This window comes from Bubalus kerabau, chromosome 23 (assembly GCF_029407905.1).
Source record: "Bubalus kerabau isolate K-KA32 ecotype Philippines breed swamp buffalo chromosome 23, PCC_UOA_SB_1v2, whole genome shotgun sequence".
NCBI lineage: Eukaryota > Metazoa > Chordata > Mammalia > Artiodactyla > Bovidae > Bubalus > Bubalus kerabau.
The window spans coordinates 37,774,361-37,802,205 of NC_073646.1; the positions used below are offsets into that span (position 1 = coordinate 37,774,361).

The window sequence follows — 27,845 nt, forward strand, 5'->3', positions numbered from 1 at the left end:
ACCTATACTAAATCATCCTCTACCTATGATTTTAAGACAATTGAGAGGATTCTTGGGCATTATGGGCTATTGCCACATTTGGATTCTGGGTTATGGGGGCCTTGCCCAGCTTATAATGAGGGCTCAAACTGCCCCCCAAAAAAGGGACTCTCTCTATGACAGACTGTTTTTGCATACAGATATTGTTATAGATCCTAAAGCCTTAGAATTAACTAACTATGTGACTCAGCTTTTCTACAGACATTACTAGAACTCTGGGAGGTGATCCCTGACCCAGCCTCCACATTGGTCTAATTTCTGGGTCTGTGGAGCACTCCCCCTCCTAATCAATTGAAGGCTTCCCATGGTGGGTTTCTCTGCTTCAAGGAAAGTACTTTCTTCAATTCTGCAAATACCTTCATGAACAACAATCATATGTGATGCCTCTTCTTGATCTGATGACATCTAACAATCCTAAGATGGACTGGTGTAACTATGGACATAATGTAACTTTTAATTTTGATTATGTTTTAACTTGGTTTAATGACCATTTTGCCTTACATCTATAACTATGTAACTGGATTTGTTTCTAACTGGCTGAAACCTCTTAAGTTACAAATGGTTGTTCAAGCTCCTATGAATGCCACAGGCTCCTCAAACTATTACTTGGGGCCCCTGGATCAGACACCCTCAACATGAGGGTTAGGAGAATATGTTGCCTCAACAATTTAGGGACTATGCCCCTCAACAGCAGGAAGTAGTTATGGGATGAAAATGATGCCCCTTTCCCTTGGCAACATAATTCTCCTAAAAGAAAAGCGGGGGATGAGAGAGTCAATTCCTAGGCAGGCTGATAAAAAGTCCAGATTCCCCAAGGAGGAGAAAGGGGTTTGAGGCTCTCAAGGAGAAAAGGACAAATATTTTTTTCTATATTACTTTGTCTTAGTCAATATAACAATGTATCTTGCTTGAGGACATGTTTCTCCTTAGCAAGAACCTTCTGACTAATCTTGTTATCTTGAAACTCGTAAATTGTGGGAGTGGGTCTGGTAGGACCTTTACAAACTTGAGACATTCTTTTGATTTATTGTAATAACCAATTTAAAAAGTATACAGCTCCCTTGCTAAGACTAGTGAGGGGGCCACTCTCCATCTCCCTTCTGATGTCTGTCTAGAAGCTTTCTCTGTCCCTTTTTATACTTTAATAAAACTCTGCTACACACACATACAGACAGGAAAAAAAACCTGTCCTGAGTTTTTACTTCTATAACTTAAAAAAAAAAAGCCTATCCCTAAGTTTCTATCATGATATTTAATGCTTTAACAAGTAAATGAGGGTCTCAGAAATGTGAGTTGGGGTACATCTACTAAAGAGTTCACCTGGGAAAGGTGGAGAGGAACTTACTACTTCTTCGAATGGAAAAATGTTCAGGAAATTCTAAGGCAGTAATGAGACAGTAAAGACCTCAGTTGGGAGAATCAGGATCTGAGAAACAAGCCTCATGTCTGCAGGACAGGAAATCTAAGCCAGAGAGCAGCCTGCACACAGGGCTCTGCCCATACACATCTGAATAGAGCTCATGACCTTCAGTTCAGTGGCCAGGCCCTGGGGAGGCATCAGAGCAGAATGAATATCAGAATTCACAGTCCATCTGCCACCTGGTACATTCCTTTCAGTTAAATTAAACTTCTAATAATTTTGTCAAATCATATCCTTTCTAGTGATTTTTGTATATGTGATTCCGCCTTATTTTTAAAAACTCCACAACTTATTTAGCGGTTAAGTATCTGAAGCAAATAGACAACCACCATGTTGTCTCAGTTACACTAATTCCCTGTTCAAACTCATCCATGAGGTGCCTGCTTTGAAGGCACAGAAGAAAAGCAGAAAGCTTTTGTTCCATTTTTCATATCCCAAAAGATGTCATGTGTAGCCAGAGGTAGAGCAGAAAATGTGAGGAAAAAAAAACAAAACCTGCAGGCATTAGCAGTTCTTGAGAGAATTCAAGTATGTGCAAATTACCTGATACATTAAAACTGAAGCACCCAAGCAATTCAGGAGAAAGAGAAAAAAGGGTACCCAGAGCTTATGCTACCAACAGGATACATCTGACTGTACTGTATGCTGCTTAAGAGCCATGACCAGGCATCCCTTCATGCTTTTCTCCTGACAATTATTAGGACTGTGCCTTGCTGGGAATCTGCACCTGGCAGAAATAAGACCCTCTTCACAAAGCTTACAAGATGGAACTTCAAGTCCTGTGCTGACTCAGCCAGAGAGTTCAGCTGTCTGAGGAGGCAAACCTGAGGCTCCTGACAGCTGACAATAGAGGCCTAAAGAGGCTAAAGAGGGCATGTGTGGGTGGGGCCTACGATGCCATTTTTGGGAAGTAAGAAAACTCTCAACTGCCTCCTGAGGAGGAGAATTTTTACTGCACTCATCTGGGATTTGCAATAAGAAGCAAAAAAGGGACATCAAACAATACACACCTTTCGGTAGGACAGAACATTTCCAAAATAAGGCAGAGGTCTTGGCCCAGGAACTCCCAGCTTCTTAAACAGTCCATGTGAATAAGTTCCATATCTATAAAGTGAAAGAGAAAATCCAGGTCAGGGATTGTGGAATAAATGTGGAGCTGGCCAGTCACAGCCTTGGAACTGGAACTGTCAGCCTAGAGAGGTAACATGTAGGTGATAAATAACAACAGTAATTCCAAAAGCAATAATTACTTTCATTCATCACCTTCTTTCCCTCTTGCATGGTGAGACTATATCACTTTCACCATCAAGTGAAATCTTGAAGGTCCTAATCCTAGAGTGGATGCTTGATAAATATTTAAATTTGAGAGCTCCTGAGAGGTTTAGGCTATAATTCCTCAAAAAAATTCATTCATATGTATTCAGCAAGTTAACTCTTCCACGATTTAGAGATTCTCATTCTAGATACAAAGGGGAAACTTTTTTTTTCTGTATCAAACATGAGATTTTGGTTAACTGCATCTGCCCAATGACAGAGTTTCTAGAGTCTACCTTGGCATTGTTCTTATCTTTCTCCTTTCCTCTATATTGTTTTGTTGTTTAGTCACTCAGTCATATCCAATTCTTTGTGACTCTATGGACTGCAACATGCCAGGCTTCCTTGTCCTTCACTATCTTCTGGAGTTTGCTCGAACTCATGTTCATTGAGTCAGTGATACTATCCAACCATCTTAACCTCTGTCTCCCTCTTCTCCTCCTGCCTTCAGTCATTCCCAGCATCAGGGTCTTTTCCAATGAGTAAGCTCCTCCCATCAAGTGGCCAGTGCATCAGACCTCACTCCATGCTGCTGCTGCTGCTAAGTCTCTTCAGTCGTGTCCGACTCTGTGCGACCCCATAGACAGCAGCCCACCAGGCTCCCCCGTCCCTGGGATTCTCCAGGCAAGAACACTGGATCTGATTCTTCTTAACTCTGTCTTCACAAGCCGGCATTAAAACAAGCACAGTGTTCTTGTCTGTATAATGAAAACTGTGTTCAAGCCTTCCACTGCCATCATAGAAACTGAATACCTTTCAGCTACACCCATGACTCTGTCACCAGGCAATTTGGTTGACTTCAACTACAAAAAAGGGTGATTGACCCTTTTGTTCCCTAAAACTGTATAAATGAATCAATGACTAAAGGATCCATCTCCAGACCATTCCCCACCTCATGGCATCTGGTCCTCCAACCACCTGCTAAGCCCAGGGCCTGAAATACACTCATTTTTCTGAAGATTCTCAATCATAAAGCAGCTAGATTACTTCCTGTGCACTTCAACTATCTTAAAAACCAACCAGGGCTGGTGCTCCCTATGGCAGGCCTGCCTGCAGGTTATCCTTCATGTATTACGTGTGCAAGCTCACAGTTCCGAGTTGTGGATCTTTGCAGGCCTGCTCACTCTGGTGTTCCTGAGAGATGACAGAGTGCAGGAAAGGAGAGGCTGAAGGAAGAGACTGCCATCAATGGTTTAAACATGAACTTGCTAGGCCTCCAAGGCTAACTCTCTAGAGGCAAATTAGTAAGGTATGGTTGAAAAGCATGCTGTGTGTGAATGGTTCATCATGCCCTGCGGGCACTTTCAACAAAGAGATATCAGGGTTCCCAGTCTTCAGTTACCTTTCCGTGTAGAGCAAAAGACTTTTTGTGACCAAAAATGAGTGACCATAAAAAACTCCAGAATATTGGAGTAAGCTCCTGTCTCTCCTTCTTTGGAAGGTAGCCTTTATGGTAGCACAGGTTCAAATCTCTGTAGAAATCTAGCGGTCTTAAAGTATGTGATAAGAGAAACCCAAAAAATTTCAGGAAAGTGCCTATGTTGGAAGCACACAGAGGTACCTTGGCCAGGTGCAGCTGGCTATGTCTCTCTTTCCTCCAAAGCAAGTGGTGGAGGTGTGGGCACCAATCACCACAAAAGAGATGGCCTGGGCTATTCAAACCCCAGTTGCTTCCTCTGTCTTCACAAACAGGGCAAGTCAATGTCTGCTTCTGAACCTTCAGTGTGCTGCTGCTGCTAAGTCACTTTAGTCGTGTCCAACTCTGTGCGACCCCATAGACGGCAGCCCAACAGGCTCCGCCATCCCTGGGATTTTCCAAGCAAGAATACTGGAGTGGGTTGCTACATAAACTCAAAAGTGATGCCAAGCCATTGAGAGAACATGTTGGCAACACTGGTCCCACAGAGAGCTCTGGTCTAGTGTCTAAATTCACATGGTTCCATCAAGGCAGCAGGTGGACTGAGTGAATTATTTGGCTTCTTTCTAGCTCTTTACTTTTTGGTTGGTACAGTAATGCTATTTTGGGTAAAAAGGAAGGGGCTAAAGATAAAGCCAACATTTTTATAGTCTTTACATTGTGTCGGCATAATGGTAGCATTGCCTGCAGCGGCTGATTCCTGGCTGCACCAGCACCTTCTCAGGCTACAGGGATGTTTGCCTGGTGGGACACTAGCTAGCACCAGCCCCACTGTCAGACGGGCCACACACAGTGTGACTGAGATCGTGTCTTGTCCCCAGGCTTCCAGCACACGAGATGCCAACCCTGTTGACCTCCTGTGGGACCAGGTCTGAGGAATAACTCTGGGGGATCTGCTCTGAGGAAAGAGGAATATTCTCCCCTCCATCCCAATCTCTTTCTGGATGCCTCTCATATCATCACTGGCTCCCAGACATGTATACTCGTCAGCCCTGAAGATTAAAATAGCTTGCTGGACATGCATATTTAAAAAGATATATCACAGGAATATTTTACTATATTAGATTCATATTCCAGGCATTATTCTAGAGGGCAAATTTATTTACATACCTTTCTAGGTGCTGGAACACTTAGAAACAGTCCTCTTTTGTCCTTCAGGGAAAAACCACATGCTGGAAATACTTATATTGATTTTGAATCCCATGGACAGAGGAGCCTGGTAGGCTACAGTCCATGGGGTCGCTAAGAGTCAGGCACGACTGAGCAACTTCACTTTCACTTTTTACTTTCATGCATTGGAGAAGGAAATGGCAACCCACTCCAGTGTTCTTGCCTGGAGAATCCCAGGGACAGAGGAGCCTGTTGGGCTGCCTTCTCTGGGGTCGCACAGAGTCGGACATGACTGATGCGACTTAGCAGCAGCAGCAGCAGTACTAAATAGAATGAAATTAAACTGTACCAATTAATGTTATAATAGCAGACAGAAAATATGTTGCTGAAATACCTTAAATTTCTAATATTTCTTTCAAGTAATTAAAATGAGGTTAATATTACCCACGTACATGTCATCATGATTTACTACACTTAGTGAAAATGAAATTGACACAGAACCTAAATGTGATTTGTAGGGGTATCTCTCTAATCACTCATTGGAAATAACTCCTCTCCCAACCTGATCCATGATACCAGAATCTCAACATTGAAAGGAATTTTTCTGCTAGATGGTTTTGATTCAACCTCCTGTGCCACACTTACACAGGGAAAATAAAATCCAAATTGGACTCTGGGGCTTGTGCCTCTTATAGGCTTAGCAGATTTCATATCACAGGGAAAATAAATATGTACATTGATTCTAACCCTTCCAGAGATTGAGAGAAAAGGTGAAAGAAATGAATATAATTTCAAGATTTTTACCAAGTGTCCTCAGATCTTAAGCTTTCTCATTTGGAAACTAGATAATTTCTGCAGAGTACAGGGTGCAGGAATTGAGTCTTAGGAAGGGATGCCCTGAGGAGGGGCACAGAAAAGGGGAAGGTCTGACCATGAAAAAAAGGGTGCTCAGTCTCAGGCCTCCCAACAAAGTCGGGGTGCACCCCATGCCTTGTGTAAATAACACCTGGAAGAAGGGTCCGGAGCAGGAACTCCTGAGTGACAAAGGGGCCGATACTTCCTCATGTCTCTTGCAGCAGGTACAGTCGGAGAGACTGAAACAAAAACCACATTGATCCTTGCCTCCAGGATTCCCAGCCATGGGAATCAGTAAGGACTATGCTGTACATGGGCCAGTTGTTTTTAATTTGCCCTTGAAGGACTCTGGTTGACTACTCTAGGTTCATGCAAACTGGTAGTCAATCAGAGGGTCATTCTCAGGAGCAAATAATGTCAAAAACCCTCCTAACTATGCTAACAGCAACTCGGGAGTAAAGTTAACTCCTTCAACAGATGTGGGTAAGATCGATAATAATCCATTTGGTGCCCATACCACCTGATGCTTGAGCAACTTCCCCTCCATTTACTTTGAACTTTAAAAAACTAAGGGAACCCCCTTTTCTGCTTAGTACCCCAAGACTTAGGTTTTAGAAGAGATGAGCCTAACAGTTACTCACAGATAAAGGAGCACCAGGCTGATAGCCAGGAGAACCCAGGTTTCCATGGAAAAGCTTGGGATTAGCTCCATGGCCACTTTCTTGGCGATTCCCTCCTCTGAGTTTCCTTTCAGCTGTGTGTGCTGCTCTCTGCCTGCCTCTCAGTGTGAAGCTTCTGTTCACATTAGGTGGAGATTCAGTGCAGTTCAGAGATATATGTGCTGAGAAAGGAGGTGGGGCTGGAGCAGCAACCAATAGAAGAGCCACCTGGGCTCCACCTGCAGGAGCCCTCTCGGCCTTGGTAGTTGGCCGAGCATCATACACATTACAGTTTAACCTCCCTTGAGTTCATATTCTGTAGGAAATCAATAAACAACTCAATCAGTGTTAACAGTAAGCCCAAAGGTTACAGAAACTCAAATAAAGCCCCTGGCTTTAATTCTCCTCTAGACTGCCGTGTCTCTAGGGTTGCCTGCAGTCCAAAATGTTTGAAACTGTTCAAACAAGATGATGGTGGCGGTGTAGTTGCCAAGTCGTGCCCCACTCTTTGTGACCCCATGCACAGCAGCCCGACAGGCTCCTCTGTTCATTTTCCCAGGCAAGGATACTGGAGTCAGGTGTTATCTCCTTCTCTAGGGGGTCAAACAAGATGGCTGTACTGATTGTTACTGTTACTCATACGATTTTTTTTTTCTGCCCAGGAATGCCCCTGTTTCCCTTGTAGGCTCTTAATTATGCTTCAAAATGAAGTTCAGACAGAACATCTGTGTTAGAGATTTCCCAAACAAACCTCCTTGAGCAGATATAACAATTTCCTCCTCTGGGGACTTCTGTCCCTTGCACACAATCCTACTATCTCCCACACCACAGTCAGTTTCCACTTCTAGTCCCCTCAGTGGATCAAGAGCTTGGGCACATGCTGGATACTAGCCACAGTCATGTCCCAGGTACCTAGCACAGTGCTTTCGGAAGTGCTTTCCTGAATTGTTGACACACCAGGAGGGCCTGGCTGGGCCTTGGTCACTGTCTCTGTATTTTCAGGAGGATCCACCAGGATCCTGTTGACAAGAGGGCCCCAGAAGGAGAGGCAGGACATGGAGGAGAGGGTGATGGCTGCCCCAATGGTATCAATTCAGGCTCATTCCTGTCCCACCCTCAGAGTATCCTGCAAGTCAGATTCTAGATCAAAGAATGGTCTCCTCTCTCTGGAAAGGCTGCAATCCAAGATCAAAAGGTGTAAAGAGAGAGAAAAAAGCAGCCCAATGGCCAAGAGGACCCCAACATCCTTAGCCACCAGTGATGTGGCATGTACAGCAACAGGACTCCAAAAAGATCACATGAGGGGATGTTATCTCTGGGGAATGTGAGGTGTGGGTGGGTCAGAGCACATAGGTTCCCACTGGTGGACACATAGGGCATTTGGAGCTTCCAAGGTGGCACTAGTTATAAAAGAAAAAAAACCCACTTGCTAATGCAGGAGACCTAAGATACACAGGTTAGCTCCTGGGATGGGAAGATCCCCTGGAGGAGGAAATGGCAACCAACTCCAGTATTCTTGCCTGGAGAATCCCATGGCAGAGGATCCTGGAGGGCTACAGTCCACAGGGTTACAGAGAGTTGGACACTACTGTAGCAGATTAGCACGCACAAAACAGGGAGTGTTTACTGGGTAACAAGGAGCTGATACTGAGGAGGCCTAGCAGTTGGTATCACCAGCTGGTAGGCCTCCCCCTGTGCAGTTAATTCGCTTCAGTCATATCTGACTCTGTGACCCATGGGCTGTAGCCCACCGGGCTCCTCTGTCCATGGGATTCTCCAGGCAAGCATACTGGAATGGGTTGCCATGCCCTCCTCCAGGGGATCTTCCCAACCCAGGGATTGAATCAGCATCTCTTATGTCTCCTGCAATGGCAGACGAGTTCTTTACCACTAGAGCCACCTTCTATCCGTGCTGAATTCCTGATGGGAGCAGTATGAAGGCTGAGCATCGAGAATCTACACTGGCTCATTATCAGTACTTTGGACCATGTCCTGCATCTGCCAGGCCTGAATGACCATGGATTATATGAAAAACAAAACCTCAAAGGTTCTTAAAACTTAATAGAAACATAAGACATGTAAGCTGTGTTTGTGCACTTCCTTCTCCCTTTATCCTTTCTCACTTTTACTCCTTCTACAGAAAGTGATACTCATCTCTTGGTAACTCTTTCCCTCACTCTGGCCTGAGAGTTCCCAGGGCTGCTCCATACTGGCCTGAGTGGAAGTCTCGTTAGTAAAATGCAGCAAGTCTGAACTATGTCTCCTGCACTCTTCTATTTCCTTGGGAGCTTCTCATGGAGCATGAAATTTCTACCATCAGTTGGTCATCTTTGGGTTCAGACTTCTTCCAGGAGGTCCCTGTGAAAATGCACATTCCAATGAGAACTGTAACATCTGAACACATTCATCTGTCCACTGCTTCAGTCCAAGTGAGTTAATTCAGGCACTGGTATTGTGCTGGACTGTGGGCTAGAAGCCATCCAGTCCCCTCCCTGGGGAGCAGCCTCCGGTGGAGGGAGTGAAACACACAACCAAGCTCAGCATGGGGCATACCTCTGGAATCCTTGGGGACATGGAGCCTAGAGAGAGGCAGCAAAGGAGAGAAGTGGACGGAAGCTTGAGTACCAACAAAGCACAGACCTGGGAAGCTGGACAATGATCCCCAGGGAAAGTCAGAAAGTCCAAGGAAGTTTGATACATTTCTGCCCCCTTTTAGTGCCTTCTCTGGATCCCTTTTGGGGTTCCCTGATGACCAACTGTAAACAATCTGCCTGCAATGCTGGAGACCCAGGTTCAGTCCCTGGGTAAGGATGATCCCCTGGAGAAGGGAATGGCTACTCACTCCAGCATTCCTGCCTGGAGAATCCCATGGCCAGAGGAGCCTGATGGTCCATGGTGCAAAGAGTGGGACATGACTGAGCGACTAAGCACACACAAACACTGGGTATCTTTAAGGAGGGTCATGCTACAATCCCCCATATACAGATAGAGAAACTGAGGCTTAGTGACTGCAAGTGGCTTCCCAACAGCTATTGATCAAAACATGTTACAAACAATATGAAGAAAGATGGCAAGTCTTCTGCTCTGAAATGCCGATATTCAACATTTGCCGGTTCATGATGAGAGCCACTGTGTGAAAGAGTGAGACCCAAGGTTGAAGCAGCACATTGGTCACAATTCTGGCCCTGTCTCCATGTCTACCCCTGCCCAGGGGCTCCCCCATGGGTCTGCAGAACCCAGGACTTCATGTCACCTCAGCAGGAACAAGGACAGGTGCTTGTCATGAGGACCCACCTGTCTCTATTCTCCACTGAGAGGAACACAAAATACATCCCCATGAAGAGATTACAGTGTCATCTGATAGCTACTGACAACTTAATTCACTCAGCTAAACCCACAGCCTTTCTTATTCTTCTTGAAAACAAAACCCTTGTGGAAACTACATACTTTCATCTTCCTCCAAAACATATGCTAATATGATGGTTTTCTCACTAAGCCTTACATGCCATCACCTTCCCAATTCACCTCAGGGCCTGGTCCAGCTGGTTGGAATCTGTCTAGTGTCAATAGTCTAGTCAAGTCCCAGAAAAATGTGTAGCCAGAGCCACTTCCTAGCAAAGGCAAATGGCCTGCTCTGCAAGCGGAAATAACAGAAGGCATGGTCTTTGTGCCCTTCGTTCCACAGCCAGACACACCTGACTTGAAAAGTCTCACATATGAAGACCGTGAAGGAAGACGTGTGTGCCTGAAGAGCACCCCACACCTCACGCCTCTCACCTGGTCATTTGTGTACTGACGGCCTGGCATGGTCAGAGCTCTATTCCAAGTGCTTCGTGTGCAGATGTGACTAAGATCCTGATATTACTCAGGTGGAAGATAGAGACAGACAGTTATAGTACTGCCAAGGTAAACTAATTATACGTGTTTTACAAACAGTGTCCTCATCAACGATACATGGCTTATCTTTTCAGACCTTAGCAATCAGTCAGAGATGGAAATCAAAGAACACTCATGGAATTGGGCATTAGGCTCAGATATCAGGGGAGGTGAGCAGGGTGTCAGGGACTCGGTGATGCAAGAGACCCCGTCAGTCTGATATTCCTCTCCTTTCAGAGGTGACTCCTCTTCTGGGAAGCCTGTCCACTGGCTGAGAGAATTGCTCACAGTACGGGGAGGCCGTGTTGCTCTGGAATGATGTGTGTGTTAGATTTCAATTTCACAGATCACGGGTCTGTGACCAGAGCACTGCCCCAACACAGAGACAAGGTGAGGGCCCCTAGCAAGCCAGTCAGTAGGGGCTGGGGTGAGGCACGGGGATGTTCTTTCTGACCCACCATGAAGAAACACACAAGTGCCCTCAAGCAGGTGCACTTTCCTGGACTTCACAGCAAAGGGATGAGAAGGACCTCATGGCTGCTCACTTTCGACTCCATTCCTGAGTTTCTCTTTCTTGATAAATGAATCACTAACATCTCTACTGCACAGTACACCTTAGAAAGTTCTTTCAGGAAAAGAAAAGTGAAGTCGCTCTGTTGTGTCCAACTCTGAGACCCCATGGACTGTAGCCTGCCAGCCTCCTCCATTCATGAGATTTTCCAGGCAAGAATACTGGAGTGGGTTGCCATGTCCTTCTCCAGGGTTTCTTCCCAACCCAGGGACCAAACTCAGGTCTCCCACATTGCAGGCAGTCTCTTTACGGTCTGAGCCACCAGGGAAGCCAAGAAAGTTCTTTCATGTCTCTCTTAACTGATTTCCCTGAAAATTCTGTGAGATAAGCAGTGCTGGCATTGTTTGATTCCCACTTTACAGATGTAAAAACAGAAGCTTAGAGTGGGGAAGAATCTTGCCCAAACATTAAACCATGAATGCAGGGCATAGAACTAGATCTCATAATTCTAAATTGTGCCAGTGTCATGATTGGCTGGATTCCAAGAGGCTTCCTGAAATAACCTGGCTGGATCATACATCATGACCAAGTGGGCTTTATCCCAGGGATGCAAGGATTCTTCAATATTTGCAAATCAAACAATGTGATACACCACATTAACAAATTGAAAGATAAAAACCATATGACTATCTCAATAGATGCAGAGAAAGCCTTTGACAAAATTCAACATCCATTTATGATAAAAAAAAAAAAAACCCTCCAGAAAGCAGGCATAGAGGGAACATACCTCAACATAATAAAGGCCATATATGATAAACCCACAACAAACATTATCCTCAATGGTGAAAAATTGAAAGCATTTCCCCTAAATCAGGAACAAGACAAGGGTGCCCACTCTCACCACTACTATTCAACATAATTTTGGAAGTTTTGGCCACAGCAATCAGAGAAGAAAAAGAAATAAAAGGAATCCAGATTGGAAAGAAGAAGTAAAACTCTCACTGTTTGCAGATGACATGATCCTCTACATAGAAAACCCTAAAGACTCCACCAGAAAATTACTAGAGCTAATCAATGAATATAGTAAAGTTGCAGGATGTAAAATTAACACAGAGAAATCCCTTGCATTCCTATACACTAACAATGAGAAAACAGAAAGAGAAATTAAGGAAACAATTCCATTCACCATTGCAACAAAAAGAATAAAATATTTAGGAATATATCTAACTAAAGAAAAAAAAGACCTATACATGGATAACTATAAAACACTAATGAAAGAAATCAAAGATGACCCAAATAGATGGAGAAATATACCATGTTCCTGGATCGGAAGAATCAATATAGTGAAAAAGGAGTATACTACCCAAAGTGATCTATAGATTTAATGCAATCCCTATAAAGCTGCTGCTGCTGCTAAACTGTGTCAGTCGTGTCCGACTCTGTGCAACCCCATAGACGGCAGCCCACCAGGCTCCTCTGTCCCTTGGATTCTCCAGGCAAGAATACTGGAGTGGGTTGCCATTTCCTTCTCCAGTGCATGAAAGTGAAAAGTGAAAGTGAAGTCGTTCAGCCATGTCCAACTCTTTGCAACCCCATGGACTGCAGCCTACCAGGGTCCTCCATCCATGAGATTTCCCAGGCAAGAGTACTGGAGTGGGTTGCCTTTGCCTTCTCCCCCTATAAATCTACCAATGGTATTTTTCAGAGAACTAGAACAAATAATTTCACAATCTGTATGGAAATACAGAAAACCTTGAATAGCCAAAGCAATCTTAGGAAGAAGAATGGAACTGATCCTGCCTGATCTAAGACTATACTACAAAGCTACAGTCATCAAGACAGTACGGTACTGGCACAAAGACAGAAATATAGATAAATGGAACAAAATAGAAAGCACAGAGATAAATCCACACACCTATGGACACCTTATCTTTGACAAAGGAGGCAAAAATATACAAGGGAGAAAAGACAATCTCTTTAGCAAGTGGTGCTTGGAAAACTGGTCAACCACTTGTAAAAGAATGAAACTAGAACACTTTCTAACACCATACACAAAAATAAACTCAAAATGGATTAGAGATCTAAATGTAAGACCAGAAACTATAAAATTCCTAGAGGAAAACATAGGCAAAACACTCTCCGATGTAAATCATAACAGGACCCTCTATGACCCACCTCCCAGAGTAATGGAACTAAAACCAAAAATAAACAAATGGGACCTAATTAAACTTAAAAGCTTTTGCACAACTAAGGAAACTATAAGCAAGGTGAAAAAGCCTTCAGAATGGGAGAAAACAATAGCAAATGAAGCAACTGACAAAGAATTAATTTCAAAAATATACAAGCAGCGCCTGCAGCTCAATTCCAGAAAAATAAATGACCCAATCAAAAAATGGGCCAAAGAACTAAACAGACATTTCTCCATAGAAGACATACAGATGGCTAACAAACACATGAAAAGATGCTCAACATCACTCATTATTAGAGAAATGCAAATCAAAACCAGAAAGAGATATCATCTCATGCCAGTCAGAATGGCTGCTATCCAAAAGTCTACAACCAATACATGCTGGAGAGGGTGTGGAGAAAAGGGAATCCTCTTACATTGTTGGTGGGAATGCAAACTAGTTCAGCCACTATGGAGAACAGTGTGGAGATTCCTTAAAAAACTGGAAATAGAACTGCCATATGACCCAGCAATCCCACTGCTGGGCATACACACCAAGGAAACCAGAAATGAAAGAGACACGTGTACCCCAGTGTTCATCACAGCACTGTTTATAATAGCCAGAACATGGAAGCAACCTAGATATCCATCAGCAGACGAATGCATAAGAAAGCTGTGGTACATATACACAATGGAGTATTCAGTTCAGTCAGTTCAGTCGCTCAGTTGTGTCCGACTCTTTGCAACCCCATGAATCGCAGCACGCCAGGCCTCCCTATTCATCACCAACTCCCGGAGTTCACTCAGATTGACGTCCATCGAGTCTGTGATGCCATCCAGCCATCTCATCCTCTGTCGTCCCCTTCTCCTCCTGCCCCCAATCCCTCCCAGCATCAGAGTCTTTTCCAATGAGTCAACTCTTTGCATGAGGTGGCCAAAGTACTGGAGTTTCAGCTTCAGCATCATTCCTTCCAAAGAAATCCCAGGGCTGATCTCCTTCAGAATGGACTGGTTGGATCTCCTTGCAGTCCAAGGGACTCTCAAGAGTCTTCTCCAGCACCACAGTTCAAAAGCATCAATTCTTCGGCACTCAGCCTTCTTCACAGTCCAACTCTCACATCCATACATGACCACTGGAAAAACCATAGCCTTGACTAGACGGACCTTTGTTGGCAAAGTAATGTCTCTGCTTTTCAATATGCTATCTAAGTTGGTCATAACTTTTCTTCAAGGGGTAAGCGTCTTTTAATTTCATGGTTGCAGTCACAATCTGCAGTGATTTTGGAGCCCCAAAAAATAAAGTCTGACACTGTTTCCACTGTTTCCCCATCTATTTCCCATGAAGTGATGGGACCAGATGCCATGATCTTCGTTTTCTGAATGTTGAGTTTCAAGCCAACTTTTTCACTCTCCTCTTTCACTTTCATCAAGAGGCTTTTTAGTTCCTCTTCACTTTCTGCCATAAGGGTGGTGTCATCTGCATATCTGAGGTTATTGATATTTCTCCCAGCAATCTTGATTTCAGCTTATGCTTCTTCCAGCCCAGTGTTTCTCATGATGTACTCTGCATAGAAGTTAAATAAGCAGGGTGACAATATACAGCCTTGATGTACTCCTTTTCCTATTTGGAACCAGCCTGTTGTTTCATGTCCAGTTCTAACCGTTGCTTCCTGACCTGCATACAGATTTCTCAAGAGGTAGGTCAGGTGGTCTGGTATTCCCATCTCTTTCAGGATTTTCCACAGTTTATTGTGATCCACACAGTCAAAGGCTTTGGCATAGTCAATAAAGCAGAAATAAATATTTTTCTGGAACTCTCTTGCTTTTTCAATGATCCAGAGGATGTTGGCAATTTGATCTCTGGTTCCTCTGCCCTTTCTAAAACCAGCTTGAACATCAGGAAGTTCACGGTTCACGTATTGCTGAAGCGTGGCTTGGAGAATTTTGAACATTACTTTACTAGCATGTGAGATGAGTGCAATTGTGCAGTAGTTTGAGCATTCTTTGGCATTGCCTTTCTTTGGGATTGGAATGAAAACTGACCTTTTCCAGTCCTGTGGCCACTGCTGAGTTTTCCAAATTTGCTGGCATATTGAGTGCAGCACTTTCACAGCATCATCTTTCAGGATTTGAAATAGCTCAACTGGAATTCTACCACCTCCACTAGCTTTGTTCGTAGTGATGCTTTCTAAGGCCCACTTGACTTCACATTCCAGGATGTCTGGCTCTAGGTCAATGATCACACCATCGTGATTATCTGGGTCATGAAGATCTTTTTTGTACAGTTCTTCTGTGTATTCTTGCCACCTCTTCTTAATATCTTCTGCTTCTGTTAGGTCCATACCATTTCTGTCCTTTATCAAGCCCATCTTTGCATGAAATGTTCCCTTGGTATCTCTAATTCTCTTGAAGAGATCTCTAGTCTTTCCCATTCTGTTGTTTTCCTCTATTTCTGGCTGTCTGGGGAGGCCTTACAAATAGCTGTGAAAAGAAGAGAAGAGAAAAGCAAAGGAGAAAAGGAAAGATATAAGCATCTGAATGCAGAGTTCCAAAGAATAGCAAGAAGAGGTAAGAAAGCCTTCCTCAGCGATCAATGGAGTATTACTCAGCCATTAAAAAGAATACATTTGAATCAGTTCTAATGAGGTGGATGAAACTGGAGCCTATTATACAGAGTGAAGTAAGCCAGAAAGAAAAACACCAATACAGTATACTAATGCATATATATGGAATTTAGAAAGATGGTAATGATAACCCTATATGCGAGACAGCAAAAGAGACACACATGTATAGAACAGTCTTTTGGACTCTGTGGGAGAGGGAGAGGGTGGGATGATTTTGGAGAACGGCACTGAAACATGTATATTATCATATGTGAAACAAATCGCCAGTCCAGGTTCGATGCAGGATACAGGATGCTTGGGGCTGGTGCACTATGATGATCCAGAGGGATGATATGGGGAGGGAGGTGTGAGGGGGGTTCAAGATGGGGAACACATGTACACCCATGGCAGATTCATGTCAATGTATGGCAAAACCAATACAATATTGTAAAGTAATTAGCCTCCAATTAAAATAAATAAATTAAAATAAATAAATAAAACATAAAGAAATGCTATGGAAAAAAAAAAAAGAAAATGGTAAGATGTACTGTCCCCAAGCTCCTCAGATGACTGGGTCTTCTTGTGTCTACACAACTGTTTTTCCATGTGGAATGGATCCAATCCATTTTCCATCTGGTGAATTCCTAAACTTCCTTTGGGAGTCAGCCAAGGCAACATCTTCCCCACTGACCCTTGTCCTCAACATGTAGCTGATGGGGAGGGTCCCACTTCTGCATATCACAGTTCTCATGTAGAAACATACTGACTCTCAGACCATGACATTCATTATAATTCAAGTGCAGGGGGAATGTTAAAAACTACATATGCCTGGGCCCACCTGAATATCTGAAATTGATAGGATGAAGTAAAACTCAAGAAAAATCATATCTATTAATTTAATTGTTGTTAAGAATTATGAAAAACATTAGCTGAAATATTAAAAGCAATAGGCTGGTTCCTAGAGAAACAAAATTGACCAACACCAGCCAAACAAGAAATATAAAATTAGTCCCAAAACTCCTTTAAAAATAATTGGAAGTCAAAGTCTTCCCACAAGGAGAAATTCATTCAGAGTTTGATGGTAACCTTCAAGGAACACATTTGTCTTAGCCTTCTTTCCCAAGAAAGGAGAGCCTGAAATACAGGCTTTCATGCTATTATCATCTGGGGAATTTGATTCAGGACAGGAAGAATGAAGGAAAATAGGAACAAAGCAAGGAAGGAGAATCAATACCAGATTCATTAACCAACCTGGTCAACACTTGGTATCAAAAGCAACCAGCTCTTTGATCAACTGACCATCTTCTGAGAAGCCATACAACCACTCAGAAGACGCAGCCCATCCAAGGGAAGGAAGGGGGAAGAGGGTATCCACTGGTTTCCCTCTCCCTTTGGGAAAATGTTCCTCCCACAGAAAAGTAATTCTCTAAAACTTGTGTATTACAGATGAATTGCTAGTTTGAGAGGCACAGTCAGGCTTCACTGCACAAATTCAGTTGGAATCCAGGCGAAGATGGTCCCTGTAGTGTGGCGGGACCAGAGACCGGGGCAGGTACACTAGTTCTCTGTGCTGTCCAGCAGATTATCCCCAAATACAACCCCTTGAAACAACAAGCATTGACTGTGTCACACTCCTTGGGCTGAGAGTCCAGGCGTGGCTTACCTGGGTATCTCTGGCTCAAGCTCTCTCCTGCTGTCAGGCTGGGCTGCCTCTCATCCAAAGTCTCACTGGGGAAGGACCCCCTTTCAGGTCCCCCAGGTGGTCTGGCAGGGTTCAGATCCTCACAAGCTCGAGGATTCAGTTCCTCACTGGCTGTGGCCCAGAAGCGCCTCAGATCTCTGCCCCCGGGGTCTCTCCACAGAGCAGCTCACAACATGGCAGTCGCTTCCCCCAGAGTGCGGGAGTGAGGGGGGCACCCATTAATATTCTACTCATCAGAAGCAAGTCACCTACCCCAGCCTCACCAGTGGCAGGGGGTCAACGGGGCGTAAGTGCCAGCAGGCAGAGCCATTGGCGGCCAACTGAGAGGATGCCATTGCAGAGGTGAAGCTAAGATTCTGAGTTGTCACATAAAATCAACCCAATTATGCCCAGCTCACTCCATGAGGACAGTATGAACTTGACCCAAATAGGACAAAAGTGAGACAAGAAAAAAAGACTCCATTTCAGTCTCAATCATGGGCTTCAACACACAAATCCTGAGCAAAAATAAAGCCAGTCAAATCCAGCAACTATGATACACCATAACCAAGTTGGCTTTTACCCTGGAACTCAAGGGTGGTTAACAGAGAATTAATATAAATATTAGTTATCAGGTTAACTGATTAAAAGAAAAAAGTCTTATCATCCCAACAGCTTCAGAAATGCATTTTTTAATATTCAGTATATCATTTATGATAGAAGAAGAATGCAAACTACTAATAGCAAGGAATTTCCTTAATATGATAAAAGTATCTACCAAAATCACCTAACAAAACATCATTCATAGTATAAAAGCATTATTTGCTTATGCTACTTTACCACATGCACATACAACCTTTTCAAAATTTGTAACACTCTTTAAGTACATAAAATCCCATCAGTTAATTTTATGCTGGAAACAAAAAGAATGTCATTACTTGTTTTTGTCAGAAACCCAGCTTGTGAATACCAGGTGAACAATTCAAAAAAATCACTGAATAAATTAAATATTTTTTACCATTTGAGGCTGTTTGAACTGACCAACATGGGTTCATTCAACTGAGATCAACTAGGTTCAAATGCTGAGTTCTTCACCTTTAGTTACAACATCAGCTTCTGTGATAATCAGATGGAAAAAATAAACCAAATGCCCAGAAAGTAAACAAATACTCATTAGTGTATGCAGTTCCAAGAGATTTATAAGTAGACATGTCACCATGTGTCTGCCAAATCAAGTGGCTTTTTCCAGGGGCCCGGCCTGGCCAATTCCAGCCCACACCTGGACTCCAACACAAGACGCCCTATTCTGATTGGACACACAGCTATCTGCATGGTCATACGCCCTGTGTATCAGTCTGAACTGGTCTTCACTGTGTCCGGAGCTATGATGCACCATGGGCACAGAAGTGTGAACAAGACTGTCACAAAGGGCACTTACCTAAGTGTGGTGCTCCATGCACACAGACACCTCCAAAGGATGGGAAAGGCGGAGATAAGTGGGATTTGGAGCCTCTGTAGGGATGAGTGGGCTTCTCGGAAGAGGTGACAGTGCTCGCAGTACTAGTGACAGGGCAGTGTTTGTCTAAGGGAGAAGCAGAGAGAGCATTCAGGCTGTGAGAATGGTCCATCTTATCATTATCATTGCTGAGTATGTTTGTCATTTCTTGGTTGCAAAGCAGAGTCTAAATCTGCCAGCTTTTATAACTGCTATGAAGGGAGTGATCAGATCACAGGCCAAGTTGGGGATCCTGTAATTCTGGGGCCAAGGTTCCACCCTGGACAGCTCAGCAGGGAGCTGATGGCTATGAAAGACACTGGGGAAAAGCCACTGGGTGGGACTTCCCTGGTGGTACAGTGGCTAAGACTCTAAGCTCCAAATGCAGGAGGCCCAGTTCAATCCCTAATCAAGGAACTAGATCCCACATGCCACAGCTAACAGATCCCACGCCACAACTAAAGATCCTACGTGCGGCAACTAAGATCCAGGACAGTCAAATAAATATATATAAATTTAAAAATTTAAAATAAAGCCACTGGGCTTCACAGAAACCACAGTGACCTGTCTTGTACTTCTTAGGGTACGTTCCTGGCATTTAACTTTTTTTTACTCTGATAAAATCCACCTGACATAAATTATTTCAGGTGAACAATTTAATGTCATTTAGCACATTCACAGTGTCGTACCACCGCCTCCTCTAGTTCTAAGACACTCCCATTCCACCAGAGTGCACTCCTGAGCCCGATAAGCAGCTCCTTCCCACTCGCTCCTCTCCCAGCCTCTGACCACCACCCATGTACATTCTGTCTTCATGAATTTGCCCATTTTAGATGATTCATATAAATGAATCACATTATATGCAGCATTCTGTGTCTGAATTCTTTTGATTACATGTCTTTGAAGTTGATCTCTCTTGTACCATGTATCAGTACTTCATATCTTTGGTGGCTGAAGAAACAATTATTGTATGGATACATCACGATCTGTTTATTCATCCACTGGTTTGCCTTGTTTTTACCCTTCAGCTATTGTGAATAGTGCTGCTATGAACATGCAGATACATGTATTTGTTGGAGAAACTGTATGCAGTTCTCTTAGGCATCTACCCAGGAGTGTAATTGTTGGCTCATGTGGTAATTCTATGCTCAACTACCTGAGGAGCTGCCAAAGTGTTCTGCACAATAGCTGCAACTTTACATCCCTACCGGCAACAGATGAGGGTTCCAATTTCTCTTCATCCTTATCAACACTTGTTCTTTTCTTTTTTTTTTTTTTAATAGCCACTCTAGTTTTTGTGAAAGAGTCAAATTTCTGGGATTTTTACTTTGTACAACCACATTAACTAAGAATTTGTGAGAATTTGCCAGAAATAGAGGGTGACAAGCAAACGGTGTGGTTGGGAACCTGCCCAAGGAGGTCCCTGAGCCTTCTATGGGCTCCAGGGCCACCTATGCTCTCTATTCTGTGGACAGTTGGCTGGTAGGGATCCACAGAATGTGACTGATATGCAGGCCCTTGGGTGAGTTATTTAAACCTTCTCAGCCTCAGTTGCCTAATCTATAAAATGAATGATACTAATTATGCCTTTCCCTTCTAAAGGAGCCCAGACCACACTAGCCCCTGATCTGTGACCTGAGGGGCTTGGGGCCTGGATCTGCAGGTCAGTGTCCTGGTGGCTTTGATAGAAGAGGACATGTGACCTTGCCCATCAGATACCTGATCCTCAGCAAACCCTCAAGAAATGATCACTCAGATATGAGGTCCTCTGCTTTCACCCCCCCTTAACACTCCCAGTTGCAGAGGTACCTGGGTCATTCAGCTCCTGAGTCTTTCTGGGCTCTAGTGGTGTGGCTCTGCTTACTTCTTGTCTCTCAAGTGCTATGGGTTCAGACTGAAAAATCAATGGAAATCACTATCCAATATGGTAGCCCCTAGTCACATGAAGCTAATTAGAGTTAAAATACAAATTACTTAAAATTAGATAAAACCAGACAAGCAGTTCCTTGGTCACACCAGCCACATTTCAATGCTTGTTTGTCTCTAGCATCTGGAGGTCACCATACAGAACAACACAGGTAGAGAGCATTTGTAGCATCACAGAAAGGTGGACTGGACAGCCCTGGCCTAGAATAACAGATGAAAGCAGACCCACCAAGACACACAGTCATGACATTTTGGAGAACCAGGGACAAAAAGAAAGTCCCAAGAACTTCCAAAAGTGGGGTGGAGATAAGAAACAGGTCAGACACAAAGGAATAGAAATCAGAAGGGCATTGAGCTTCTCAACAGCAATAACATAAGCATGACTCTGTGTCTTCAAATTCAGAGAGAAAGTTCACCTCACTTCAAATTTTACACTCAGGCCATCAATCAAGTATGAGTGTAGAAGAGAGAATTATTCAGACATGCAACTTCAGAGGGGAAAAAAAAAAGTTCTCGTATGTATCATGCCTCAGAAAGAGACAAGATGATGCCCTCTATCAAAACAAGGGACAAAACCAAGAAAGAGACAGCCTGAGCATCCAGGAACAGGTAAAATTCAGTGCAGCAGAGAGGCAAGGGGAATGCCCAGGAAGATGGCCATACAGGAGCAGAAGTAAGTAGCCTAGGCCTAAGCTAGGAGAGAGCTTGGGGAGGGCTTGAACATCCTGAGAGGGGAGGCACACTTTTATAGAAAATGGATGATAGTTTGGGACACAGAAAACTCATGATTACTAGAGGAACTATTGATTCCAAAAAAAAAAAAATGAAAAGATGTCGAGAACAGAAATGGAAGTACAGAAGTGTGTGTGGCTTCAGTCTGAATAATGAGAACTAAGGTCATCATGATGCAAACACCAAATAAAAACCCCATTCCTATCCCTGTTTTATCTTCCCTGTGTGAGGCCAGAAGAATATCAGAAACCTGAATCCCCATCTCCCAGAGTAATCAAGAAACAGTAGGATAAGCATGTCATTTAATGACATGACAACAAACACTGGAAGAAACTTCTCATTGGAGTGAAAAATGGACATTGGAAGGAAAAACTAGTGTGGGGATCAGTAGAGCAAGGTGCCTCTAATTTTGTTGTAAATAGTGTAGGACTATGGGTGTTCTTTGGAAGGAATGATGCTAAAGCTGAAACTCCAGTACTTTGGCCACCTCATGCGAAGGAAGAGTTGACTCATTGGAAAAGACTCTGATGCTGGGAGGGATTGGGGGCAGGAGGAGAAGGGGATGACAGAGGATGAGATGGCTGGATGACATCACCGACTCGATGGATGTGAGTTTGAGTGAATTCCAGGAGTTGGTGATGGACAGGGAGGCCTGGCGTGCTGCAATTCATGGGGTCGCAAAGAGTTGGACACAACTGAGCGACTGAACTGAACTGAACTGATTCCACTTTCTAAAGCATGTACATCTACAAATTTGGCTTTTAAAAATAAATTTTAGGCACAGAGAACAAGATAGCAGAGGAGTAGGTGGACGTAGAGTACATCTTTCTCCACGGATACATCAGGAATACAACTTCAGACACAGAAATGCATGCAGAACACCAGCTGAGAGCAGACCTGAGTACCTGACCAGTGGAAAAGAATATATAGAACCACACAAAACTCTCATTGGCAGCTGAACAATAGAGAGGCTGGCCCATCAAATGCCTGACACACTTAACTACAGAGCAGGACCCCACCCAGGGTGCCCCTTTAAGTTACTGGTGCACCAATCTACAGAGTAGGATCCCAGTGGCGGGGGTCCCTCTATGTGCCTAAAGCACCAAACAACAGAGAAGGACCCCAGACAAGGGAGTCCTCTAAGTGCCTGAATGGGCGAAGCTATGGAGAAAGACTGTCCTATGAGGACTTCTGATCACCAGCTACAAGAGGCTCAAAAAAAGACTCTGATAGGGCCATAACTCCTGTGGCGGAGGCAGTCTGTGTCCCTGCACACTTGGCACCGCCAGGGTCCCTGCAAGCCAAACAGCTGCGCCACCTTCAAGCTCAACTCTCACTGGGGCAGAGCTGCTACAGGCAAAAAAAAAAAAAAAAATCTTGCAATTATGCACTCAGGGTCGCTTCGGTCATGTCCAACTCTTTGCAACCCTGTGGACTGTGGCCTGCCAGGCTTCTCAGAGAGGGGGTTCTCTAGGCAAGAATACTGGAGCCTATTGGCCAACACTGGTTGCCAAACCCTTCTAGAGCACTGTATTTCCTACCATCCTAACTGCCAACCCCCTGAGTACCTGGTGCTGCCAGAACCCCTGTGACTCAAGCAGCTGCACCACCTCCACACCTGGCCCTAACAGAGGCAAACCCAAGCCCTCCAGGGAAGCCGCAGGAGCTAAACCCCAGTGGACGACCCACGTGTAGAGGTGAAAATAAAACCACAATTGAAACCCAGGGGCAGTGTGGCTAAGGAAGAAGATCCAAAACCTTCCCACCAGTTGTACAAGTTGCAGATTAAATCCACATGATCAACTAAGCAGACTCTGTGTCTATGGAATATACAAAAGGCCATTGAGATTGCCCACAAAAGAAAATGCACCAGCTCTGAGAGCAGTGGACATTGGAGGCAAAAACACACAGGAGTAGGACCAGATTAGAATCTGAACAGCCCCCAGGAGGTCCTGATATCAGCACAGTGTTGGAGGGGATCCTAGGGAGGTAAGATGGACTGTGACTCCCAGCGCGGGAAAGGACTGACTGCTCGGGAAAGTGACTCAAGAAAAACATTTATTATTCTTATTTTTTGACTTGTTCTGTAGATTCTTTTGGATTTCTCCCCCGTCTGCTATAGTTGTTGATTTTATTGGCACTAAGAAATCCAATTAAGCTTTTGAACTTTTTTCTTTTTTTCCTCAGTCACACTTTTTACTGTTGTCATAAACCTCTGCCTCTATGTTGGGTTTTTGCAGGTCTGTGTTTTCCTCTTTTTTTTCTTTTCTCTTTTTTTAATTTTAATTTTTAAACCTATTATTATTATTTCTACATTTATTCCTTTGTTTGCTTTTCCTACTGTTGTTTTCCCCTTGCAGTTAATCTTTAATGTATATAAACCTTCTTTATCTACCTCTATTAACTTTGCATATCTAGTCTTTCTTTTCTTTCTCTCCTTTCCTCTCAACATATTTGTTAGTTTTATTTTCATTGCTTTATTCCCAAACTGGCACCTTGCTTTAGTTTTGTTTTCCAGTTTGTGCTTTAATTTGTTTTGTTCTAGTAGATATAACTTTTGGTTTCCTTTGTTCACCAGGTCAGTCTATTGTACTTTATTTTTGTTGGACTGTTTTGATTTTGCTTCTGGGTGTATATGTGTATATTCAGTCACATTTTCTATTGTTGTTACAAGACTCTGCCTCTACATTGGGCTTTTGCAGTTCTGTGAGTTTTCCTTTTTCCCCCTTTTTTTTGCTCTTCTTCCATTTTTTTCTCTTTGCTCCTTTTTATAATTTGGGGGAGGATGATTTGGGAGAATGGCATTAAAACATGTACAATATCATATAAGAAACGAATCGCCAGTCCAGGTTTGATGCAGGATACAGGAAGCTTGGGGCTGGTGCACTGGGATGACCCAGAGGGATGGTATGGGGAGGGAGGTGAGAGGGGGGTTCAGGATGCGGAACACGTGTACACCCGTGGCGGATGCATGTTGATGTATGGCAAAACCAATACAATATTGTAAAGTAAAAAAATAATAATAATAAAAAATTTAAATATATATATAATTTTAATTTTTAAAACCTATTATATTTTTTCTACATTTATTCTTTTGTTTGTCTTTCCTACTGTTTTTTTCCCCTTGCAGTTAATCTTTAATGTATATAAATCTTCTTCATCTACCTCTCAGAGAAGGAAATGGCAACCCACTCCAGTACTCTTATCTGGACAATCCCATGGATGGAGGAGCTTGGTAGGCTACAGTCCATGGGATCGCTAAGAGTCGGACACAACTGAGCGGCTTCACTTTACTTTTCACTTTCATGCATTGGAGAAGAAAACGGCACCATCCTCCAGTATTCTTGCCTGGAGAATCCCAGGGACAGAGGAGCCTGGTGGGCTGCTGTCTATAGGGTTGCACAGAGTTGGACACGACTGAAGCGACTTAGCAGCAGCAGCAGCAGCAGCATCTACCTTTAACTTTGCATATCTATTCTTTCTTTTCCTCTCAACATATTTGTTACTTTTGTTTTGCTTTCATTGTTTTATTCCCCACTTAGCACCTTGCTTTAGTTTTGTTTTCCAGTTTATGCTTAAGTTAGTTTTGTTCTTAACTGGTAAATATAATTTTTTATTTCCTTTGTTTGCCAGATCAATCTATTGTACTTTGGTTTTGTTGGACTATTTTCAGTTTGCTCGTGGTTGTATATGTATATGTGTATATGCCATTATTTTAATTATTATTTGCCTGATTTTGTAACTGCCATTTGTCTGGGGTTCATCTTTGGTTTCTTTTTTTTTTTTTTTTTGGATATTTGTTTTAATCTCACTTAATGCCATAACAAAGCACTCTGGAATCTTTGTTCCTGACCAGAGATCAAGCCCTGAGCCTTTGGAGTGGGAGCACTGACTCCAAGACCCTAGACTACCAGAGAACTAACCCTGCTGCTGCTGCTAAGTTGCCTCAGTCGTGTCCGACTCTGTGCAACCCCATAGACGGTGGCCCACCAGGCTCCCCCGTCCCTGGGATTCTCCAGGTAAGAACACTGGAGTGGGTTGCCATTTCCTTCTCCGAGAGAACTAACCCTAGGGAGTATCAAACTCATACAAAGGAAACCACCTGAATACAAGACCTAGCATCACCCAACCACCAGTAGCACACTGTGCAGGACGCCTCATCTAAACAACAAACAAAACAAAAATACAAACCCAATCATCAGAAGACAGGATTACCACCTCACTCAGCCTTGCCCATCAGAAGAAAAACAGACAAACAAACAAAAACTCAGCACAAATCTCACCCTATACAAAGCTCACACAAATGACTGGACCAACCTTAGGAGGGCAGAAACCAAAAGGAAGAAAGAATTCAACGTTCTTCAAGGAAAGAATTCAACTTTCCTTGAAGCCTTGGAAAAGGAGACCTCAAACACAATAATTTTTTTAAAAAAATGAAAAGGCAGAGAAAAACTGCACAAATGAAGGAACAAACTAGAAACACAGAAGTCCAAATAAATGAAGAGGAAATAGGAAAATTACCTGAAGAAGAATTCAGAATAATGATAGTAAAGATGACCAAAAACCTTGAAAACAAAATGGAGAAAATGCAAGAATCAATTAACAAAGACCTAGAAGAACTAAAGAATAAGCATACAGAGACAAACACCACAATTACTGAAATTAAAAATACTCTAGAAGGAATCAATAGCATAATATCTGAAGCAGAAGAACAAATCAGTGAGCTGGAAGATAAAATGGTGGAAATAACTTCTGAAGAGCAGAATAAAGTAAAAGGAATGAAAAGAGCTGAGGACAGTCTCAGAGACCTCTGGGACCATATCAAATGCACCAACATTCGAATTATAGGGGTCTTAGAAGAAGAAGAGAAAAAGAAAGGGTATGAGAAAATTTTTGAAGAGATTATTGTTGAAAATTTCCTCAACATGGGAAAGGAAATAGCCAATCAAGTCCAAGAGGCACAAAGAATCCCATACAGGAAAAACCCAAGGAGAAACACACCAAGACACATACTAATCAAACTAACAAAAACTAAACACAAAGAAAGAATATTAAAAGCAGCAAGGGAGAAGCAACAAGTCACATACAAGGGAAACCCCATATGCTTAACAGCTTATCTTTCAACAGAAACTCTGCAGGCCAGAAGGGAATGGCAGGATATATTTAAAGTACTGAAAGGGAGAAACCTACAATCAAGATTATTGTATCTTAATCTTAATCTAATTACTGATCCAGCAAGGATCTCATTCAAAATTGATGGAGAAATAAAAAGCTTTTCAGACAAGCAAAAGTTAAGAGAATTCAGTACCACCAAACCAGCTTTACAACAAATGTTAAAAGGACTTATATAGTCAAGAAATACAACAGAAGAAAAAAGATCTACAAAATCAACCCCAAACAATTAGAAAATGGCAACAGGAACATATATATCAATAATTACTTTAAATGTAAGTGGATTAAATGCTCTAGCCAAAAGACACAGACTGGCTGAATGGATACAAAAACAAGACCCATATCTATGCTGTCTACAAGAAACCCACTTCAGACCTCAAGACATATAGACTGAAAGTGAGAGGATGGAATAATATATTTCATGCAAATGGGAAGCAAAAGAAAGCTGGAGTAGCAATCCTCATATCAGACAAAATAGATCTTAAAATAAAGATGATTACAAGAGATAAGGAAGGACACTACATAATGATCAAGGGATCAATCCAAGAGGAAGACATAACAATTGTAAATATCTATGCACCCAACACAGTAGGAGCTCAATACATAAGACAAACACCAACAGACATAAAAAGAGAAATTGACAGTAACACAATAATACTAGGAGACTTTAACACTCCACTCACACCAATGGACAGATCATGAAAACAAAAATTAATAAGGAAACACAAGTCTTAAATGATACATTAGATGAGATGGATCTCATTGATATCTTCAGGACATTCCATCCAAATGCAGAAGAATACACCTTCTTCTCAAGTGCATATGGAACATTCTCCAGTATAGACAACATCTTGGGTCACAAATCAAA

At 43.0% G+C, this 27,845-nt stretch overlaps 1 protein-coding gene across 1 annotated transcript in view; it reads right to left on the reverse strand.

Moving 5' to 3' along the window:
- LOC129637734 (cytochrome P450 3A24) overlaps positions 1 to 6,959 on the reverse strand; it is a 42,932-nt gene extending 35,973 nt beyond the window's left edge. The window contains exons 1-2 of the mRNA XM_055561996.1: positions 6,797 to 6,959; positions 2,470 to 2,563 (exon numbers count right to left, since the gene is read on the reverse strand). Of these exons, the coding sequence (XP_055417971.1) occupies positions 2,470 to 2,563; positions 6,797 to 6,867 (165 nt within the window). The 5' untranslated portion in view covers positions 6,868 to 6,959. The remainder of the gene's footprint in view (positions 1 to 2,469; positions 2,564 to 6,796) is intronic.
- Positions 6,960 to 27,845: the final 20,886 nt, after the last annotated feature.